Source organism: Salmo trutta, chromosome 36 (genome assembly GCF_901001165.1).
Source record: "Salmo trutta chromosome 36, fSalTru1.1, whole genome shotgun sequence".
Taxonomy (NCBI): domain Eukaryota; kingdom Metazoa; phylum Chordata; class Actinopteri; order Salmoniformes; family Salmonidae; genus Salmo; species Salmo trutta.
In genome coordinates, this window is record NC_042992.1 from 23,182,234 (window position 1) to 23,205,459 (window position 23,226).

The following is a 23,226-nucleotide window of genomic DNA, read 5'->3' on the forward strand; positions in this document are numbered from 1 at the left end:
TGATTGGTTAATATAATACTAGAAGGGCGAGGTCATCGGACACACTCTAAGCATCCACCAATCGATTCATTGAAGTTGGCTGAAGATAGACTGCCCTCGAGCAAGCGATTGGTTGCAGAGTTAAATCTCAGAGAAATGGGTGGTGCACAATCTTCAGAAAAACAGAGAGGTCGTCTGGGTTTCTGTTGTTGACAACTGCAATGTTATTCTTATACCAGTCATCGTAAATTGAAACAACCACTGCACAGTTGAAATATTAAAATACTGTAGCTAGATCCCTCCTAAAAATCCACATACTGCTGTACTAATGTAACAGACAGAAGCAATACTGTTACACTAACACATTTATTACAGCTTTATAAAGTACTAAGCACCATATGTATTTTCACTACCAACAAGACAATAATAATCCAAATATTTTTTTTACATGTTTTAATAGCCTGCTTTTGTACAAATCTGATCAAGTTCTTTCACCCACGTACAAAAAAAAAATTATGTATAGCTGATTCACAATCAAATGCATATACGATTGAAAAACAAAGCGGATACAGAACCAAAATAAATGTTACAGTTGCTATCGGTGGTGTAAAGTACTTAAGTAAAAATACTTGAAAGTACTACTTAAGTAGTTTTTTGGGGCATCTGTACTTTACTATTTATATTTTTGACAACTTTTACTTCACTACATTCCTAAAGAAAAATATGTACTTTTTCCTCCATACAAAAGTACTCATTACATTTTTTATGCTTAGCAGGACAGGAAAATTGTCTAATTCACACACTTATCAAGAGAACATCCCTTGTCATCCCTACTGCCTCTGATCTGGCGCACTCACTAAACACATGCTTAGTTTGTAAATATTGTCTGACTGTTGGAGCATGACCCTGGCTTTCCATAAATAAAAAAAACAAGTAAATAATGCCATCTAGTTTGCTTTAGATAAGCAGTTTTAAATTATTTATACTTTAATACTTAAGTATATTTCAAACCAAATACTTTTACTCAAGTAGAATTTTACCGGGTGACTTTCACTTGAGTCATTTTCTATTAAAGTATCCTTACTTTTACTCAAATATGAAAATTAGGTACTTTTTCCACCACTGCCTGCAATATGTAACTTTTTGGGCGACCGACCAAATTCACATAGAAATATAAGTCATAGATACAGTCTGTCGCTCTCATTGAAAGCAAGTCTAAGAAGTGGTAGATCTGTTCCATGTGCGCTATAAGTTGTCTTCTGCATCTATTACTTTTGGTTTTGTACAGAAAATACAATATTTAGCAAACTATTAGATTTTTAGCAACCAGGAAATGGCAGAGCCATTTCTGCATATTGCACATTTAAAAGGCATTGGCTAAGGACTGAAAAAGAAGTGAAGCTGAAGACCAGGTTCAGAATAAGGGGGTGTAAACTTTCCAGATATACCACAATGCAAAATAGTTTGATTTTAAAGTGCCATTCAATCTTCTTCACAGGTAGGCTACATTTTCAAAGAACCCACAACTGAATGTTGAGGTTTTCCCGAATGTACTATTGCATGTAACATCCTTCATAAACTCTTAATATCAATTTGAAGTTGCAGTGTTGGGGAGTAGTGAACTTCATGTAGTTCAACTAGTAATTTACCTACATTTTGAAGTAGCTTGGTGGTAGTTTAACTAAATTCAAATCAAGGTAGTATTTCCAGTAGTTAAATACTTTTTTTGCAATGTAGTGGTGTAGCTAACTACTAGAACTAAACTCTACTACTCTTTTTGCAAAAATAAAATATGAGTGAAATCAGCATCAGACCTGTCCAATTTTCACTTGAAAAATAGTTTGATTAATCGGACTACAGAGGGATCTGTTTTTGACATTTTTCAACTATGACATTTCAGACTTACATTTGGATGTAGTGGACTACCACTTCAAAGTAACTTTAGTGAAGTAAACTGTATATTTTTTAAGGGTAGCTTTAGTGTAGCTTAATTTCTTCCAGTGTGAAGTAATTGGTAACAATATTTTCAGAGTAGCTTCCCCAACACTGAGTACTTGGTACATGATATCAGGATAACGTGCAAATACTTGGCTGATGTTCAGGTACTGCCATTATGAAAAACAGAAGCAGGTAAGTATGGCAGAGAGAGGATATGTTGTCATTGGGTTAGAGCATGTAAAACACTCTAACCCAATAACAACATATTTCCTATGTAGTAGCTACTACTAATAATACAAATACAGTACTCATGCTTTTACAGGTCAATCACCTTTAGAGAAACCTCAGTTAAATGACAAAAAAATAAACAGCAGGACAAGACAATTAAATAATAAAAAAAACAATGTCTTGTTAATAGCAAACATGCATAACAACCACAACCACATAAATGAACCACTTTGTAAATAAACCCCCAAAATACATCCAAGTAAACCAAACACGCTAAAGTTACTCAAACGCAAATGTCCCCAAAATGCAAAGGAAAACAAGTGTATATTTCCACGCTTGTGAAACAAAATCAACATGCAAGGTTAGGTCAGTGATTGAATTACAAAGAGAGGAAGAGGCCTGGGAAAATCCACAGTGTCGTTTAACACAGACAGAATACACTTGGTTTCCAGCTATGCAGAGCAAAGGATTGTCCAGAGAGGGTCAATACCAAACATTTCCTAATGTATACAGTAGAAAGTAACTTTACACAGGCAACCAAATTCAGATTTTTTTTGCCCAATTATTGTCTAAAGGGCTGATCTGATTAGTAAAATAAAATAAGAAATTAGAATTGAGCTGCCTGTATAAATGCAGCATCTGTGGATGATTTCACATGATGTGGAATACCACAACATTGCACTGAAAATACCAGTGCAACTTATGAGCCCTCTTTTCAGATTCTTGAGTGGTTGTCTTATGAGTTAACTAATTATGAGTAGTTAACTTCAAATAATTGTCATAAAAATAAACTGTTTATTATGCAATATAATTTGGCTTCTCTTGGCCATTTGTACAGCAGTCCAAAAGTTTTGATTGAGAGTTAACTGAATGTGTAATTGTTCACAAGATCATTTGTTTACAAGTGTACAATGCAGTATATAGATACAGTGAATTCAGCAAGTATTCAGACCCCTTGACTTTTCCCACCTTTTTTATGTTACCCTATTCTAAAATAGATTTTTTTTTAAAAATCCTTATCTACACACAATGCACAAAGCAAAAACAGGTTTTTCTAAATGTTTGCAAATGTATAAAAATAAATAAAACAAAACTGAAATATTACATTTACATAGCTATTCAGACCCTTTACTCAGCACTTTGTTGAAGAACCTTTGGCAGCGATTACAGCCTCAAGTCTTCTTGGGTATGACGCTACAAGCTTGACACACCAGTATTTGGGGAATTTCTCCCATTCTTCTCTGCAGATCCTCTCAAGCTCTGTCAGGTTGGATGGGGAGCATCGCTGCACAGCTATTTTCAGGTCTCTCCAGAGATGTTCGATCGGGTTCAAGTCTGGGATCTGGCTGGTCCACTCAAGGACATTCAGAGACTTGTCCCAAAGCCACTCCTGCGTTGTCTTGGCTGTGTGCTTAGGGTCGTTGTCCTGTTGGAAGGTGAACCTTCACCCCAGTCTGAGGTCCTGAGCGCTCTGGAGCAGGGTTTCATCATGGATCTCTCCGTACTTTGCTTCGTTCATCTTTGCCTCGATCCTGACTAGTCTCCCAGTCCCTGCCGCAGAAAGATATCCCCACAGCATGATGCTGCCACCACCATGCTTCACCGTAGGGATGGTGCCTGGTTTCCTCCAGATGTGACGCTTGGCATTCAGACCCAAGAGTTCAATCTTAGTTTCATCAGACCAGAGAATCTTGTTTCTCATGGTCTGAGAGTCTTTAGGTACCTTTTGGCAAACTCCAAGCGGACTGTCATGTGCCTTTTTAATGAGGAGTGGCTTCCGTCTGGCCACTACCATTAAGGCCTGAGTGCTGGAGTGCTGCAGAGATGGCTGTCCTTCTGGAAGGTTCTCCCATCTTCACAGAGGAACTCTGGAGCTCTGTCAGAGTGACCACCAGATTCTTGGTCACCTCCCTGACCAAGGCCCTTCTCCCCCGATTGCGCAGTTTGGCCGGGCGGCCAGCTTTAGGAAGAGGGTTGGTGGTTCCAAACTTCTTCAATTTAAGAATGTTGGGGGCCACTGTGTTCTTGGGGACCTTCAATGCTGCAGAAATTATTTGGTACCCTTCCCCAGATCTGTGCCTCGACACAATCCTGCCTTGGAGCTCTATGGACAATTCCTTTGACCTCATGGCTGGGTTTTTGCTCTGACATGAACTGTCAACTGTGGGACCTTATATAGACAGGTGTGTGCCTTTCCAAGTCCAATCAACTAAATTTACTACAGGTGGACTGCAATCAAGTTGTAGAAACATCTAAGGATGACTAATGGAAACAGGATGCACCTGAGCTCAATATCAAGTCTCATAGCAAAGGGCCTGAATACTTATGTAAATACGTAGTTATTTTTTGTAATACATTTGCAAAAATATCTAAAAACCTGCTTTCAATTTGTCATTATTGGTTATTGTGTGTAGATTGCTGAGAAAAATGTTTTATTTAATCCATTTTAGAATAAGGCTGTAACGTAACAAAATGTGGGGGGAAAAAATCTAGGACGGCTGAATGCTTTCCGAAGGCACTGTATATTACAGGATACCTTGAAACACTCAAATCTGAACTGTGCCATGAGAACTGGAGGAAACTTGGTCTGTTAAAAAAAAAAACTGACTAAAACAGAATAAATAACAAATACAATGTTTGGGAGGTTACAACACATGATGATACCATGCTGAAGATGATCAAAAGAGAAGGACACTATCCTGATAACTGTTGAAAATTAGGGGATATATATTCTTACATTTTAAATACATTATCAAAAAGATACAAAGGTCCATTGTAGAAATGCTTATGCTACACAAACTTTTTGGAAATGTCTTGTTGTCTTGGAAATGTCTTGTTGTCTTGTATTCTTAACTTAATTGGCAAAGGTGAAGACACCAGGTTAAAAAAACGTAACCAGATAAAGAAGTAATTTCCTTCCTAAGATTCGATATCTGTCTGGTACGTACATTAGTGCAAACCCAAAAGGTCAATCAGTGATTCCTAAACCAACAACAGCAGCAGGTGAATCTAGACCCTGACTCTGTTCTTCAATGCAAGCCTCAGCTATGTTCAAGCATTCCTATCATCAGACATGAAGCTAACGCTCTTCTGACACACACACTTAAAACAGTGAACCAGCACTACTATGACATGCATCAGCAAGTGATTAACATTGTTAACTAGTATTCCTAGTCCGCAATCTTAAAAAGGTGGAACTCTGTGTACCCATCTACCTACATACTGTGTGTACCTACATCACTGCAGGCAGGTGCAATTTTGACCCCACCTAATGATGATCATCACCAGAACCAGGTTTATTATTAATTATAGTACTGCCATTCTCAGACAGAGCCCCATGGAACTGAAACTAAACCTGAATGGTAACGAGACAAGACAGTCCAAGGTTGTGTTCAGTAGAGCACATGTAGCTAAACTCTTTGCAAAGGAAAACAAAAATGTGCCTTTCTTATTAGGCAAGCCCAGGTTGTCCCGCCCTGTTTCTGTTTGCTGCCCAATGAACACGACCCAGGGTTGACAAAGGGTTGGTATTGGAGGAGAGGTTGACAGATCAAAAAGGTCAGAGGTCATACAGTCAGAAAGTAGACAGGTCAATGGTCACAGAGCACAGAGTTCTCCAGGGTGAAGTCGTAAGTGAAGGAGGCCAGGTTGTGGTTGATGTCTCGGGGGGACATCAGCATCTCAGAAAAGAGGGGGAACCCGGGACCCCCTGTCTGCATGGCCAGGACATGGGGGGCCAGGGTGAACGGGACATCTCCTAGTAGCTCTGGGAGAGACGGTGGGGCCTCCGCGATGGGCGCAGGGGGCTTCCACATGGGCCCTGGTGATGGGGCGATCACGGAAGGTGGAGCGGGGGCTGGAGACTGGTGGGCCTGGGAAGATGTCGCACTGGAAGACTGGGGAGAAGAGGAGAGAAAATGTCCACCTTCAGGCATTACATTTAGAAACAAGTGTAGGCTACACATGACAAGGAACACTAATGTGGCAAATTTTTGGCAAAACATGAAAACAGATTTTTAAGGGTGGGTAGGTTGCCACTACAACACTACTGATCGAACACAAAACAGTGTCACGACACGGTTAAGATGACATTTCAGAGCTCTGCAAAGTCCTAAGGAAGGAAGTCACAAGGTGGTGCCACGCACGACTCCAACAACATTATCAAGTTCGCTGACAATGGTGGTCGGCCTGATCACCGGCGACGATGAGTCAGCCTACAGGGAGGAGGTCAGTGACCTGGCAATATGGTGTCGGAGCAACAACCTCTCCCTCAACACATGCAAGACCAAGGAGCTGATTGTGGATTATAGGAATTGGGGGGGGGGGGGGGGGGGGGGCGAGCACAGCCCCATCGACGGGGCGGCAGTAGAGCAGGTAGAGCAGCTTCAAGTTCCTCAGTGTCCAAATCACTAAAGACTTAAAAATGGTCCAAAACACACGCATAGTAGTGAAGAAGGCGCGACAGTGCCTCTTCCCCCTCTGGAGGTTGAAAAGGTTTGGCGTGGGCCTTCAAATCCTGAAAAGATTTTACAGCTGTACCATTGCGAGCATATTGACTGGCTGTGTCACTGTTTGGTATGGCAATAGCTCCACCATCGATCGCATGGCGCTACAGAGGGTTGTGTGGACAGCCCAGTACATCACTGGGGCTGAGCTCCCTGCCATCCAGGACCTCTATATCAGGCGGTGTGAAAAGAAGGCCCGGAAAATCGTCAAAGACTCCAACCACCCAAGCCATAGACTATTTCCTCTGCTGCCGCACAGCAAGAGGTGCCGGTGCATCAAGTCTGACACCAACAGGCTCCTGAACAACTTCTATCCCCAAGCAATACGACGGATAAATAGTTAACAAAATACCTACACGGCCCAAGTTTACTTCGATCTTTATTGACCTATTTCAATATTTGAACTGTCTCTATGCACACACACACACAGGGCCCTACACACTCACCCACACTATCACTCCAACACACACACCATAATTTGCTCACTCACACATAAATTGCACATACATTTACTCTACACACCCACTTACATACAAGCTGCTGCTACTCTGTTTATCTTATATCCTGTTGCCTAGTCACCTTACCCTTTACATATCTACCGCCATCATTCCAGTATTCCTGCACATGTAAATATGGTATTGGAACTGACTTTAAATATTTTCTGTATATAGTACGCTTAGTTACTTAATTGTGTATTTCATATTCTTATATCTCTTTTTTTCCCCTTCTAGTAATACATTGATTATTGCATTGTTGGGTTTTGAGTTTGCAAGAAAGGTATTTCACTGTACTTGTGCATGTGACATTAAAACTCAACTAGCATACTAGTGAGTGTACCACAAAACACAAGCAAGCGCCACACAAAATGATTTTAGCCTGTGTCTTCCATGATATTATAGGCCTACTGTTTTTACTCTTCAATTGACTTCGTTAATTCAAAAGGATCCGGTGTACACACCAAGTGCTAGATTGGAGACTTAAGCTGTGCTTTGGGCCTTGTAATTAAGACCGAATGAAAGCCTAAATGCACAGAAGATGTTGTTACAGGAAATGGCTTATTCCTCTGCAATTAACATAACATTCAGTTGGGACGTAACCACGGAAACATCCTTTAATGAGTCTCAGAGTGTTTGTGCTCTCAAACACGATGATGAGGACTCACCTGGGAGCATGAACAGCAGCGTGTGGTCTTTTCCTTATTTTTCATAACTTCTACCACTTCACATATAAAGTAAGCTTACATTTTTAAACCTTAACCACTATAGCCTAATATAACCTCTGTAACAACCAATACAGAACACTGTAGGTAGTGTCCCACCATCTGTCCCTCTCGATTTGTCATATATAGCCCATCCTGAAGCAGAGCAGGTTTATAGTGTTGTAGGTAGGCGTCTGTACTGTATGAAGCAGACCAGGTTTAGTGTTGTAGGTAGGCGTCTGTACTGTATGAAGCAGACCAGGTTTATAGTGTTGTAGGTAGGCGTCTGTACTGTATGAAGCAGACCAGGTTTATAGTGTTGTAGGTAGGCGTCTGTACTGTATGAAGCAGACCAGGTTTATAGTGTTGTAGGTAGGCGTCTGTACTGTATGAAGCAGACCAGGTTTATAGTGTTGTAGGTAGGCGTCTGTACTGTATGAAGCAGACCAGGTTTATAGTGTTGTAGGTAGGCGTCTGTACTGTATGAAGCAGACCAGGTTTATAGTGTTGTAGGTAGGCGTCTGTACTGTATGAAGCAGACCAGGTTTATAGTGTTGTAGGTAGGCGTCTGTACTGTATGAAGCAGGACAGGTTTATAGTGTTGTAGGTAGGCGTCTGTACTGTATGAAGCAGACCAGGTTTATAGTGTTGTAGGTAGGCGTCTGTACTGTATGAAGCAGACCAGGTTTATAGTGTTGTAGGTAGGCGTCTGTACTGTATGAAGCAGGACAGGTTTATAGTGTTGTAGGTAGGTGTCTGTACAGTATGAAGGTCATGGGTCTGTAACTTCCTGTGTGCACAACATGAAAGGGCAGGGCACGGCACACCGTAGATCTCACTCATTGAACAACGGGAGCCAAGCTGCAGTGCAATGTCACCATATGAATCTCCAACACACACACACACACACACACACACACACACACACACACACACACACACACACACACACACACACAGCTTCCATTGACATATTGCCCTTGATTAAACCCATAATGGCCACAGGCGACTTCAAGGACTAGTAGCGCTAACCAGATCATACGGACAACTAGCAGCAACACAATAGAGCTTTTCTACAGCCACCATATGTCCAGACCTCAGTCTAGACCCAGTGTAGCAGGCATGGAGCGTGCTGAATGGTAGTGGCATGCGTTGGCCCGCAAGCCTCTGTGTGTGTGAGTTTACAGGATCACACCCATGCCACTCAGCATCTGTCACCAACACAGCAGCAGCAGACTGACTGTAGGCAGTATGTATTAAGGCAGGATGAGCTAGGTCAGACAGAGAAGAAGAAAGCAAACTCACAGTCCTTTAAGTCAGTCAGTCTCACTGCTGTCCGTTTAAGTCTACAACAGTTGTGTTTCCTGGTACAGCACATGCAAGACGGACATCTTGGCAGTTTTGAGTAACGAAACTCAGGTTGCGTCCTAAATGACAGCCCATCGGCCTATAGGGAGTTTTATACTGTATGTTCTGCATAGCGCTGCCCCCTGGTTATAAAGACAATCACCTTTGATGGTTGCACAATGACGTTACATGATGGTTTGCTGATGTTCACGTTTTGGATCTTCTGCCTCTGTTCCTCAACAGTTTCTCCTGGAGAGAAAAAAAACAAGTGACATTGTGTCATTATACACTGTGGGCTTAGTCCTAGATTCTTCAACATACATGTGCATGAGTCCCACTGCTAGACCCCTCTCCAAGTCCTACTTTCCTAGTGGTCTTCGTAACAGAAGTACACCTGATTGGTGTATTTTTTCCTTCATTGGGACAACCAGGTCAGTTGGGTGATTAGATGTGGTTTAACGAGTAGAGTGGCCTTCTGATCACATTAATGGATTACACAGCATTAACACAGTTAACAATACAGTTCCACAGAGCACTACGTGGACCAGAGCACGCCTGCAGCTCTCTCTGGTGTAGCCTAGCCTGTCCCCAACCCTCTCTCTGGTGTAGCCTAGCCTGTCCCCAACCCTCTCTCTGGCGTAGCCTAGCCTGTCCCCAACCCTCTCTCTGGCGTAGCCTAGCCTGTCCCCAACCCTCTCTCTGGCGTAGCCTAGCCTGTCCCCAACCCTCTCTCTGGCGTAGCCTAGCCTGTCCCCAACCCTCTCTCTGGCGTAGCCTAGCCTGTCCCCAACCCTCTCTCTGGCGTAGCCTAGCCTGTCCCCAACCCTCTCTCTGGTGTAACCTAGCCTACGTCCCCAACCTTCTCCCTGGTGTAACCTAGCCTGTCCCCAACCCTCTCCCTGGTGTAACCTAGCCTACGTCCCCAACCCTCTCCCTGGTGTAACCTAGCCTACGTCCCCAACCCTCTCCCTGGTGTAACCTAGCCTACGTCCCCAACCCTCTCCCTGGTGTAACCTAGCCTACGTCCCCAACCCTCTCCCTGGTGTAACCTAGCCTACGTCCCCAACCCTCTCCCTGGTGTAACCTAGCCTACGTCCCCAACCCTCTCCCTGGTGTAACCTAGCCTACGTCCCCAACCCTCTCCCTGGTGTAACCTAGCCTACGTCCCCAACCCTCTCCCTGGTGTAACCTAGCCTACGTCCCCAACCCTCTCCCTGGTGTAACCTAGCCTACGTCCCCAACCCTCTCCCTGGTGTAACCTAGCCTACGTCCCCAACCCTCTCCCTGGTGTAACCTAGCCTACGTCCCCAACCCTCTCCCTGGTGTAACCTAGCCTACGTCCCCAACCCTATCCCTGGTGTAACCTAGCCTACGTCCCCAAACTTCTCCCTGGTGTAACCTAGCCTACGTTCCCAACCCTCTCCCTGGTGTAACCTAGCCTGTCCCCAACCCTCTCCCTGGTGTAACCTAGCCTGTCCCCAACCCTCTCCCTGGTGTAACCTAGCCTGTCCCCAACCCTCTCTCTGGTGTAACCTAGCCTACGTCCCCAACCTTCCACCCTGGTGTAACCTAGCCTACGTCCCCAACCCTCTCCCTGGTGTAACCTAGCCTACGTCCCCAACCCTCTCCCTGGTGTAACCTAGCCTACGTCCCCAACCCTCTCCCTGGTGTAACCTAGCCTACGTCCCCAACCCTCTCCCTGGTGTAACCTAGCCTACGTCCCCAACCCTCTCCCTGGTGTAACCTAGCCTACGTCCCCAACCCTCTCCCTGGTGTAACCTAGCCTACGTCCCCAACCCTCTCCCTGGTGTAACCTAGCCTACGTCCCCAACCCTCTCCCTGGTGTAACCTAGCCTGTCCCCAACCCTCTCCCTGGTGTAACCTAGCCTGTCCCCAACCCTCTCCCTGGTGTAACCTAGCCTGTCCCCAACCCTCTCCCTGGTGTAGCCTAGCCTGTCCCCAACCCTCTCTCTGGTGTAGCCTAGCCTACGTCCCCAACCCTCTCTCTGGTGTAACCTAGCCTACGTCCCCAACCCTCTCTCTGGTGAAACCTAGCCTACGTCCCCAACCCTCTCTCTGGTGAAACCTAGCCTACGTGCCCAACCCTCTCCCTGGTGTAGCCTAGCCTACGTCCCCAACCCTCTCCCTGGTGTAACCTAGCCTACGTCCCCAACCCTCTCCCTGGTGTAACCTAGCCTACGTCCCCAACCCTCTCCCTGGTGTAACCTAGCCTACGTCCCCAACCCTCTCCCTGGTGTAACCTAGCCTACGTCCCCAACCCTCTCCCTGGTGTAACCTAGCCTACGTCCCCAACCCTCTCCCTGGTGTAACCTAGCCTACGTCCCCAACCCTCTCCCTGGTGTAACCTAGCCTACGTCCCCAACCCTCTCCCTGGTGTAACCTAGCCTACGTCCCCAACCCTCTCCCTGGTGTAACCTAGCCTACGTCCCCAACCCTCTCCCTGGTGTAACCTAGCCTACGTCCCCAACCCTCTCCCTGGTGTAACCTAGCCTACGTCCCCAACCCTCTCCCTGGTGTAACCTAGCCTATGTCCCCAACCCTCTCTCTGGTGTAACCTAGCCTACGTGCCCAACCCTCTCCCTGGTGTAGCCTAGCCTACGTGCCCAACCCTCTCCCTGGTGTAACCTAGCCTACGTCCCCAACCCTCTCCCTGGTGTAACCTAGCCTATGTCCCCAACCCTCTCCCTGGTGTAACCTAGCCTATATCCCCAACCCTCTCCCTGGTGTAACCTAGCCTATATCCCCAACCCTCTCCCTGGTGTAACCTAGCCTATATCCCCAACCCTCTCCCTGGTGTAACCTAGCCTATATCCCCAACCCTCTCTCTGGTGTAACCAAGCCTATGTCCCCAACCCTCTCCCTGGTGTAATCAAGCCTATGTCCCCAACCCTCTCCCTGGTGTAATCAAGCCTATGTCCCCAACCCTCTCCCTGGTGTAACCTAGCCTATGTCCCCAACCCTCTCCCGGGTGTAGCCTAGCCTGTCCCCAACCCTCTCTCTGGTGTAGCCTAGCCTATGTCCCCAACCCTCTCTCTGGTGTAGCCTAGCCTATGTCCCCAACCCTCTCCCGGGTGTAGCCTAGCCTGTCCCCAACCCTCTCTCTGGTGTAACCTAGCCTGTCCCCAACCCTCTCTCTGGTGTAACCTAGCCTGTCCCCAACCCTCTCTCTGGTGTAACCTAGCCTGTCCCCAACTCTCTCTCTGGTGTAACCTAGCCTATGTCCCCAACCCTCTCTCTGGTGTAGCCTAGCCTGTCCCCAACCCTCTCTCTGGTGTAGCCTAGCCTATGTCCCCAACCCTCTCTCTGGTGTAGCCTAGCCTATGTCCCCAACCCTCTCTCTGGTGTAACCTAGCCTGTCACCAACCCTCTCTCTGGTGTAGCCTAGCCTATGTCCCCAACCATCTCTGGTGTAACCTAGCCTATGTCCCCAACCCTCTCCCTGGTGTAGCCTAGCCTGTCCCCAACCCTCTCTCTGGTGTAACCTAGCCTGTCCCCAACCCTCTCTCTGGTGTAACCTAGCCTGTCCCCAACCCTCTCTCTGGTGTAACCTAGCCTATGTCCCCAACCCTCTCCCTGGTGTAACCTAGCCTATGGCGGCAGGGTAGCCTAGTGGTTAAAGCGTTGAGCTAGTAACCGAAAGTTTGCAAGTTCGAATCCCCGAGCTGACAAGGTACAAATCTGTCGTTCTGCCCCTGAACAAGGCAGTTAACCCACTGTTCCTAGGCCGTCATTGAAAATAAGAATGTGTTCTTATTAACTGACTTGCCTAGTTAAATAAAGGTAAAAATGATAATGTCCCCAACCCCATTCCTCTTGCATCATGTCATCTGGGGGACAACTACTGGACCTTAGTAACTAGACTAATTGACTGCATGTTGTCAATGTCCACAGATAAACACTTTTCAAACTCTCCTCCCTCCCTTTTTCCTTCCCTCTGTAACCATTTCCATCTCCACTCCTACCCCTCTCCTCTGGGAGTGAACTCGCTCTCCAGCACAGTCATCCTCCCTGATCTCACCAGCTTCCTTTGATCTGAGCTCATTGCGTCTACAAAGGGTTAAATTATCTCCATGAGGGAATTGAGGCCCAGAGCACCCTGACAAAACAAAGGTTACTCTACTCTACACAGGAACAATGGGATCAGCTCACTCTAGTCTAGTAGTACAATGTCTCTCAGCTTCACTAACATCAAGCTCAGATTAGTTTTATTTTAAAACAAATATTTTGTCTATTGTCTTAATTTATTGTTATGATGGATATTCATATTTCCATCCATGTTTGAGGTATAGAAGTATGCAATATAAGTGCCTTTTATGCCTTGAATTTATAGCTTTGATTTCCCCCCCCTCGGGCCTACAGGTACAAAAATATCCCTAGCTCTTCTCTCAATTTCCTGACAAGCCCAGATTTCCATCCACATCTGGGAATTAATTCTTGGCATGGTAAGCATTGTTCACCTACAAAGCACTCATTATTCCACAGCAAGCAGTGCAAGTCCTAAGACAACAAGGGCATCTAAATAATGCCATGTAAAGTAAGCCTAGCCTATATTCACCTCTTTATGTGTTGTCAGCATTGTACACGCATGGCCTTGTCTCTGGACTCAGTCAGTTAGACACAGGCCTCTCTCTCGCTCTGTCAGTAAAACATAGAGCATGCATCCGTCTGCTCAATAGCATGCAGGAATGTATTTCTCCCATTCACTAAATCCTTCAGGAGAGAGGGATAACCAGGCTAAAGCACTGAAATAAGTATATATCACACACAATCTCTGCTTGATGATACAGAGGACAGGTTAGTTCTGTTGTACTTGACTTCACATTATTGTAAGGCTGCATGTTGTTTTCATGTTCAACATCGTGAAAACACGTTCACTTTGTGTGTTTGGATAACTGCCAGTGGAAACTGGACTGGCAAAAAAAAAAAAGACGTCAAAATGAAAATCTTGTCTAAACGGTGCCAGGGCAGGAGAGGGGCCTAAAACGTTCTGGTTTGGATCATGAGCTGATCAACTTAACACAAGCGAAGAGGAATGAAAAGGAGCACAGTTACATTCTGCATCGACCTGCTCTGTGCAGTGTGGACCTTGTCAATGACATCACGTTATGTCATGATTCGTGCTGGAGTTGTGTGACCTGCTTAGAGTGTGGACCTTGACAATGACATGCAGCTTGTCAGGCTAGCAGGTTTCTTTTAAAACAGCTCTGCCAGTCCAGATAGGATAGAACAAACTAGCTCTACTAATGATAGACACTGTTAGCCTCAGGTTTATTTTCTGGATGGGTTAAGTCACAATCTTCTCTTAAGCGACCAGTGATCAATGACTAAAACACTTATGAACTCACATGCACAATGCACACCCTTGCATTACCTGCAATGATTTTAGGACTCCCTGGAAAACAGGGGCAATTGCTACTGAGTGGCCTACTATCTGAGCTAAATAAATAAAGACTTTAGACACAAAAACACAACAGTTGAGGACAAAGGTTCAAATTTGTGGTGTGGGGGTGTAGGCTTATTGAACATGAGGTTAGTGAAAGAGACAACTTCAACTGTCGTGAGACTAGACACTGACAGCCATCCAAATACAAGTAAGGCTCTTGTCTGTCTACTGGCTGGGATGAGAGCCTGTGAGAGAGGGAGATGGGCTCCCAGAAAAGGCACAGGCAGCTGCTCATGACTTCAGCAGTCAACCAGGCCCACTCCTCAAGAGTGTCAGCGTGAGACAGGGATGTGCAAACACACATCCTGCCTTTGAGGGACTGAAGGCCCTCGACTTGGATCGTCACAGAGATGACTAGGGAGATAAAACAAATCCTTTCTCATCTTATTCCATCTGACAGGACAAAAAAATGTGGTGTTACAGATGAACAGCTTAGACTGGGAAGAGGGATTTGTTGTTATTGTAATAGCTAATTAGCTAATCTTCTGAGGTAAATGAGATTAAACTCCATGGCCCCTGACAAATGTGAGCCATCCCGCCATCTAGCGTCAGGGGTGGACTCTGCAGATTGTTTTTCCCTTAAAGACTGCATGCAGTCTTTAAGGGAAAACAATATTTTTTTATAAAATGTTTAAATCACACTGTATGTCTAATAAAATCACTGTGTGTGTTTATTTCATGAAAATAACTCAATATTTTTTTTTGTAATTTATTTCCCTGAGCTTCCTTTTGCCATAGAAATGCTCAGTCTGATCATGTGGGCGTGTTGATACAAATGTGTATATATTTGAATACACAGCCCTGACTGGCAGATAATCTAGTCTACCCCGCTTACCCCTTCAAAGTAGGTGCATACAAATGAAAATAAAAGATGACTGGTTATTGGTCTGAATAATCAGATTGTGAAGTCATGCTGTGGGCCAAAACCTAGAGGCTGAAAACCCAGCCATAAAAATAAATAACAGCTCTTTCACTAAAAGGGGATTATCAGAATTTTCACAATTTCAGTGTTAATTCTTCCGTACATTGTGGGGGGGGAAAATCATTAAAAAAGGGGGGAAAAAAGGGGGGGGGTCTCATTTTTTAATGCACTGCCTTCTCTCCCTCGCTCTCTTTCCCAAAGAGGATTTCTCTCTGCCTGAATAACCAAAATGTGGATGGAAGCGAGAAGGGCCACAGAGGATCCTGCTGCCAGCCTCCCAATCCCAGCGGAAACTCCCAGTGGGCAGGGTTTCTCTCCCACAGCCTCAGCCTGAACCTACCCAACCGGCAGGCTGCTGGCTGGGAAAGTGAACGGTTAATAGAGTGGCACATGATATCCCCCCCTACCATACGGACCCAGACAGATGATATCCCCCCCTTTACCATACGGACCCAGACAGATGATATCTCCCCCCCTTACCATACGGACCCAGACAGATGATATCCCCCCCCTTACCATACGGACCGAGACAGATGATATCCCCCCCTGCCACAGGGACCCAGACGGATGATATGCCCCCTGCCACAGGGACCCAGACAGATGATATGCCCCCTGCCACAGGGACCCAGACAGATGATATGCCCCTTGCCACAGGGACCCAGACAGATGATATGCCCCCTGCCACAGGGACCCAAACAGATGATATCCACCCCCCCTTACCATACGGACCCAGGCGGATGATATCCACCCCCCCTTACCATACAGACCCAGACGGATGATATCCACCCCCCCTTACCATACGGACCCAGACAGATATCCCCCCCTGCCATAGGGACCCAGACAGATGATATCCCCCCCTGCCATAGGGACCCAGACAGATGATATCCCCCCCTGCCATAGGGACCCAGACAGATGATATCCCCCCCGCCACAGGGACCCAGACAGATGATATCCCCCCCGCCACAGGGACCCAGACAGATGATATCCCCCCCGCCACAGGGACCCAGACAGATGATATCCCCCTGCCACAGGGACCCAGACAGATGATATCCCCCCCGCCACAGGGACCCAGACAGATGATATCCCCCCCTGCCACAGGGACCCAGACAGATGATATCCCCCCCCTGCCACAGGGACCCAGACAGATGATATCCCCCCTGCCACAGGGACCCAGACAGATGATATCCCCCCCCGCCACAGGGACCCAGACAGATGATATCCCCCCCGCCACAGGGACCCAGACAGATGATATCCCCCCCGCCACAGGGACCCAGACAGATGATATCCCCCCCGCCACAGGGACCCAGACAGATGATATCCCCCCCTGCCACAGGGACCCAGACAGATGATATCCCCCCCCTGCCACAGGGACCCAGACAGATGATATCCCCCCTGCCACAGGGACCCAGACAGATGATATCCCCCCCCTGTCACAGGGACCCAGACAGAGCCCCACAGATCAGCTTTGTACGAACATCTGCTCCCTTTGGTCTGGAGCCATCAGTACCAGGAAAGAGTATAACGTGAAAAGAGGCTGTGGTGCGAACGGCAAACGTGAATGGCAAATTTCAGGGAAACGCGTAGCTAACCTTCACAGATAATTTTACGTTTATACAGTAAAAAACTATTTAAAATGTAATAATTTTTTTTTGTTGTTTTTTTTAATCAACTGAAAATCGTCTATGAATGTTCATTTTCAATGCAGCTGGACAAATTAGCCTAACTGTACTTTAATTGAAAGCAACTACCACAACTCCCATCAACATTCATTACACCCAGAGTAAATCTATTAATTCCATTTTGGTGATTCACCTTTCACAACTCCCTGGTTTCCTCATCAGCCATCTGACTGAGCCCTTCCTTCCTTACAAAAACACACGCAGTCATTGGCGTCTTTGAACAGAAAATGTGATTAAACAGAGCAGTCATTGGGTTTACACTAGAACGTCTGTGAGCTCAGTCAGACTCTTTCTACTTTATCTGGGAAGAAACGCTGGCTCTGAGACCAGCTCACTTCTGTCTGCCAAGAGAAACATACAACTCCTGACCATCTGTGTCCACTGCTCCACCAACAGCCAAAGCTGGGTTCAAATACTATTTGAAATCACTTTAAATACGTTTGGCGTTGGCTTTAACCTGTCTGGAATGCCAGATGGGTTGCATTTGCACTTTTGTGACTACTTTATTGGTTCCATTGCACCAGGCAAGCCCAATCAAGCCCAGCTAAAGTATTTGAAATGACTGAGTAGTATTTGAACCCAGGTCCACCAGCAGCGCTCCCAGTCAACGCCGTTTTTAAAGAGCCAATTATACTGCTCTTAACTGGTAGAGGAAAGTGGGGGAGGGAGCTTCCTGACTTACAATAACATTTTCATTATTTGAGGCTTAGAATTTGAAAAGGTACTAAAAGGAGGTTGTTGCATTGAACCTTCAAAATTGGCAGAATTTACCTTCATTTTTCAGTAGAGCATGTAGCAATCCTATATTATGCTCATTTCTTGTTATGCAAAATTACCATGCCCATGAGCACGAGAAAACTGTTGTGCAACGCCTTACTTTCATTTCAGGTTCATCTCAACCTCAAGTGTTGAAAGACATTCAATGCTGGTGACATACTTAAAACTACACTGAACAAAAATATAAAAAAGTATCATGCAATAATTTAAGATTTTACTGAGTTACAGTTCATAAGGTATCAGTCAATTTAAATAATCTATGGATTTCACATGCATCCGAGGTCAACCGATTATGATTTTTCAACGCCGATGCCGATTATTGGAAGACCAAAAAAAGCCGATAGCGATTAAATCGGTCAATTTAAAAGAAAATGTATTTGTAATAATAATGACAATTACAACAATACTGAATGAACACTTATTTTAAATTAATATAATACATCAATAAAATCAATTTAGCCTCAAATAAATAATGAAACATGTTCAATTTGGTTTAAATAATGCAAAAACAAAGTGTTGGAGAAGAAAGTAAAAGTGCAATATGTGCCATGTAAAAAAGCTAACGTTTAAGTTCCTTGCTCAGAACATGAGAAAATATGAAAGCTGGTGGTTCCTTTTAACATGAGTCTTCAATATTCCCAGGTAAGATGTTTTAGCTTGTAGTTATTATAGGAATTATAGGACTATTTCTCTCTATACCATTTGTATTTCATATACCTTTGACTATTGGATGTTCTTATAGGCACTTTAGTATTGCCAGTGTAACAGTATAGCTTCCGTCCCTCTCCTCGCTCCTACCTGGGCTCGAACCAGGAACACATCTACAACAGCCACCCTCGAAGCATCGTTACCCATGCAGAGCAAGGGGAACAACTACTCCAAGTCTCAGAGCGAGTGACGTTTGAAACGCTATCAGCGCGCACCCGCTAACTAGCTAGCCATTTCACATGTGTTACACCAGCCTAATCTTGGGAGTTGATATGTTTGAAGTCAAACAGCGCACTCCTTGAAGCACAGCGAAGAGCTGCTGGCAAAACGCACGAAAGTGCTGTTTGAATGAATGCTTACGAGCCTGCTGCTGCCTACCACCGCTCAGTCAAACTGCTCTATCAAATCATAGACTTAATTATAACATAATAACACACAGAAATATGAGCCTTTGGTCATTAATATGGTCGAATCCGGAAACTATCATCATCTCGAAAACAAAACGTTTTTCCTTACTGTGAAATACGGAACCGTTCTGTATTTTATCTAACGGGTGGCATCCCTAAGTCTAAATATTCCTGTTACATTGCACAGCCTTCAATGTTATGTCATAATTACGTAAAATTCTGGCAAATTAGTTCGCAATGAGCCAGGCAGCCCAAACTGTTGCATATACCCTGACTCTGTGTGCAATGAACGCAAGAGAAATGACAATTTCACCTTGTAAATATTGCCTGCTAACCTGGATTTCTTTTAGCTAAATATGTAGGTTTAAAAATATATACTTCTGTGTATTGATTTTAAGAAAGGCATTGATGTTTATGGTTAGGTACAGTCGTGCAAAGATTGTGCTTTTTTCGCAAATGAGCTTTTGTTAAATCATCCCCCGTTTGGCGAAGTTGGCTGTCTTTGTTAGGAAGAAATAGTCTTCACAGTTCGCAACGAGCCAGGCGGCCCAAACTGCTGCATATACCCTGACTCTGTTGCAGAGGTGACACATTTTCCCTAGTTAAAAGAAATTCATGTTAGCAGGCAATATTAACTAAATATGCAGGTTTAAAAATATACTCTTGTGTATTGATTTTAAGAAAGGCATTGATGTTTATGGTTGGAGCAACGTGTACCTAAGCGATTATATGCAACGCAGGACAGGCTAGATAAACTAGTAATATCATCAACCATGTGTAGTTAACTAGTGATTATGATTGATTGATTGTTTTTTATAAGATAAGTTTAATGCTAGCTAGCAACTTACCTTGTCTTCTTACTGCATTCGCGTGACAGACAGGCTTCTCGTGGAGTGCAATGTAAAGCAGGTGGTTAGAGTGTTGGACTAGTTAACCGTAAGGTTGCAAGATTGAATCCCCGAGCTGACAAGGAAAAATCGTTCTGCCCCTGAACAAGGCAGTTAACCCACCGTTCCTAGGCCGTCATTAACTGACTTGCCTAGTTAAATAAAAGGTTAAAAAAATATTAAAAAAATATTAAAAAAACAATAATCGGCGTCCAAAAATACCGATTTTCGTTTGTTATGAAAACTTGAAATCGGCCCTAATTAAATCGGCCATTCCGATTAATCGGTCGACCTCTAATCCGTTCATCACAGATACCTAAAGGTAGCGTTATGGATCAGAAAACCAGTCAGTATCTGGTGTGATCACCACTTGCCTCATGCAGCACGACATCTCCTTCCCATTGAGTTGATCAGGCGTTGATTGTGGCCTGTGGAATGTTGTCCCACTCCTATTCAATGGCTGTGTGAAGTTACTAGATATTGGCGGGAACTGGAACACGCTGTCGTACACATCCCAAACATGCTCAATTGGTGACATATGTCTGGTGAGAATGCAGGCCATGGAAGAACTGGGACATTTTCAGCTTCCAGAAATTGTGTACAGATCCTTGCGACATGGGGCCGTGTATTATCATGCCGAAACATGAGGTTACGGTGGCGGATGAATGGCACGACAATGGGCCTCAGGATTTCGTCACGATATCTCTTAGCATTCAAATTGCCATCGATAAAATGCAATTGTGTTCGTTGTCTGTAGCTTATGCCTGCCCAAACCATAACCAGCAGGTAGCCTAGTGGTTAGAGCTTTGGGCCAGTAACCAAAATGTTGCTGGATCGAATCCCTGAGCTGACAAGGTAAAAATCTGTCGTTCTGCCCCTGAGCAAGGCAGTTAACCCACTGTTCCCCGAGTGCCGTGGATGTTGATGAAGGCAGCACCTCTCTGATTCAGAGGGGTTGGGTTAAATGCGGAAGACACATTTCAGTTGAAGGCATTCAGTTGTACAACTGACTAGGTATCCCCCTTTCCCTAACCCCACCACGAGGCACTCTTCAAAGTTGACATCAGCAAAGCACTCGCTCACACAATGCCATCTGCCCGGTACAGTTGAAACCGGGATTCATCCATGAAGAGCACACTTCACCAGTGGCCATCGAAGGTGAGCATTTTCCCACTGAAGTCAGTTATAACGTTGAATTGCAGTCAAGACAACGAGCACGCAGATGAGCTTCCCTGAGACTGTTTCAGACAGTTTGTGCAGAAATACTTTGGTTGTGCAAACCCACAGTTTCATCCGCTGTCCAGGTGGCTGGTCTCAGACAATCCCACAGCTGAAGAAGCCGGATGTGGAGGTCCTGGTCTGGAGTTGTGAAACCAGTTGGACTTACTGCCAAATTCTCTAAAACGACGCTGGAGGTGGCATATGAGAACTTAAATTAATTGGCAACAGCTCTGGTGGACATTCCTGCAGTCAGCATGCCAATTGTACGCTCCCTTAAAACTTGAGACATCTGTAGCATTGTGTTATGTGACAAAACTGCACATTTTAGAGTGTCCATTTATTGTCCCCACAGGTGCACCTGTGTAATGATCATGCTGTTTAAATCAGCTTCTTGATACGCCAGATTATCTTGGCAAAGAATAAATGCGCACTAACAGGTATGTAAACAAATTTGTGCACAAAATAAGCTTTTTGTGTGTATGGAACATTTCTGGGATCTTTTATTTCAGCTCATGAAACATGGGACCAACACTTTACATGTTGCGTTTATATTTTTGTTTAGTGTACGTGGACTGACTCTTTTTGAAGCTTAGTGTTACAAAGTAGAGGTTCAGGATTTAGTCTTGGTGATAAAAAAATGGTTCATATAAAATGTAAAAAGGAACAAGAAACTCAAAATATAGGCCTATGTTCTTGACTAAATGTGCACAGCGATTTGAAACATTTAAAATACAATTTTATAATAAAGTAGTACTGGACACAATGCCAACATTGTGTGCAACTATCTGAGACACAACCCCCAAAGCATTGTTCTGGGTGATATCAGTAGGTGATCAGGAGAGGCCCAGCCGCCATTTAGAGACATTGATTTATGAAACAAGATTTGTACAACCAGAAGAGCATTGTGGAATCCACACATTTCATGGATTAAATGATAATCACAGCATTACTTTGAGTGTGTGTTCCGCCCAACTTGTTAGATGGTGAGTGTCGGTTTTCAAACTGACCGGAGCCTACTGAGCAGTAGGATGGCCTGAAACCTCAAAGTTCTGTTGAGCATCTAGACGTTGATTTACATATAGCAGATTTACATTTCTCACTCTTACAAATTGAGCAAGATGAAGTTTCGTGTGTTTCTCACCGATTATCACGAACCCATCTGTATCCCCCTCTGACGATGACTTCTTGGAAGAGTCTTTATTACGATGTCCGAAAAAACTGAACATACTGACTCCTTACGCTGTCTGCGAAGGCGAGAAAAACAACTAAGTAAGACCACATATGGCAACATCATCACGACACCTGGAATGATAAAATGCAGTAAACATTCCACTGTTGTTACCTTTATGTATTTAGAACCTAGGACTATGCCTGAAAGTTGATCATAGATTGTAATATCATAACTAAATACAAGGTGACTTTCAGTTTGATATCATTGTAACTTCCGAAGTATCAAATGTCACGTTTGACCAGCGAGCTAACGTTAGCGGTTCTTTCTAACGTCTAGTTAGCTCGGTTTTTAATCAAACAAATGCAAAGTACTTACCTTACCAGTGTTTCGTTTCTTTAAAAAGTTGAGTAAAGTAACATAAAATGTTGCTATTGTTAGATTATCTATGCAATTTCACTTCGATTTCGTGTAGCTAGTTAGACATAGGCCCGTGTGTTGTTGTGATTGTGTCTTATGTGTTTCCGGTCATTCCTGTCCTATAAATGGTCCGTGTAGAAACAATGTCAAGAATGATCAAATTCTGATCCGTTTTACAATGGTTATACCGCAATATATCGCTTGGATTCTGGCGTTTGGTTATTATACTCAACTTTAAATGACTGAAGTTTTATTTATATAAAAGTATCCCTTCAGCTGGCATTTCAATATTAATAGGAGGGACGATACTTAATACGAGCTTGTATCCTGGGAAAGAATGTAACATAGAACAATGTGGAAACATCGTCATACATGGTA

The 23,226-nt window shown here is 44.5% G+C and overlaps 1 protein-coding gene across 2 annotated transcripts; it reads right to left on the bottom strand.

Moving 5' to 3' along the window:
• Window positions 1–4,848: 4,848 nt before the first annotated feature.
• LOC115175668 (UBAP1-MVB12-associated (UMA)-domain containing protein 1) lies at window positions 4,849–23,213 on the bottom strand. Of its 2 annotated transcripts, none has more exons than XM_029735083.1 (4): window positions 22,812–23,213; window positions 22,402–22,504; window positions 9,359–9,444; window positions 4,849–6,041 (listed from the first exon to the last, which is right to left on the bottom strand). In XM_029735083.1, exons 2-4 carry the CDS (start codon window positions 22,484–22,486, stop codon window positions 5,736–5,738), a joined length of 477 nt encoding a protein of 158 aa, XP_029590943.1. In that variant the 5' UTR covers window positions 22,487–22,504; window positions 22,812–23,213; the 3' UTR covers window positions 4,849–5,735. The 2 variants fall into 2 exon arrangements, with proteins under 2 accessions (XP_029590943.1, XP_029590942.1); XM_029735082.1 differs by having other exon boundaries at window positions 22,807–23,211.
• Window positions 23,214–23,226: the final 13 nt, after the last annotated feature.

What these genes read in the sequence shown, in the direction of transcription:
- LOC115175668 (XM_029735083.1), bottom strand. Translation starts at nt 22,486, where the DNA reads ATGTTCAGTTTTTTCGGACATCGTAATAAAGACTCTTCCAAGAAGTCA. An exon ending in AGATGGGTTCGTGATAATCG is followed by an intron (nt 9,445 to 22,401) that starts GTGAGAAACACA and finishes TTTTCTCTCCAG; the next exon opens with GAGAAACTGTTGAGGAACAG. An exon ending in TCATTGTGCAACCATCAAAG is followed by an intron (nt 6,042 to 9,358) that starts GTGATTGTCTTT and finishes TCTTCTCCCCAG; the next exon opens with TCTTCCAGTGCGACATCTTC.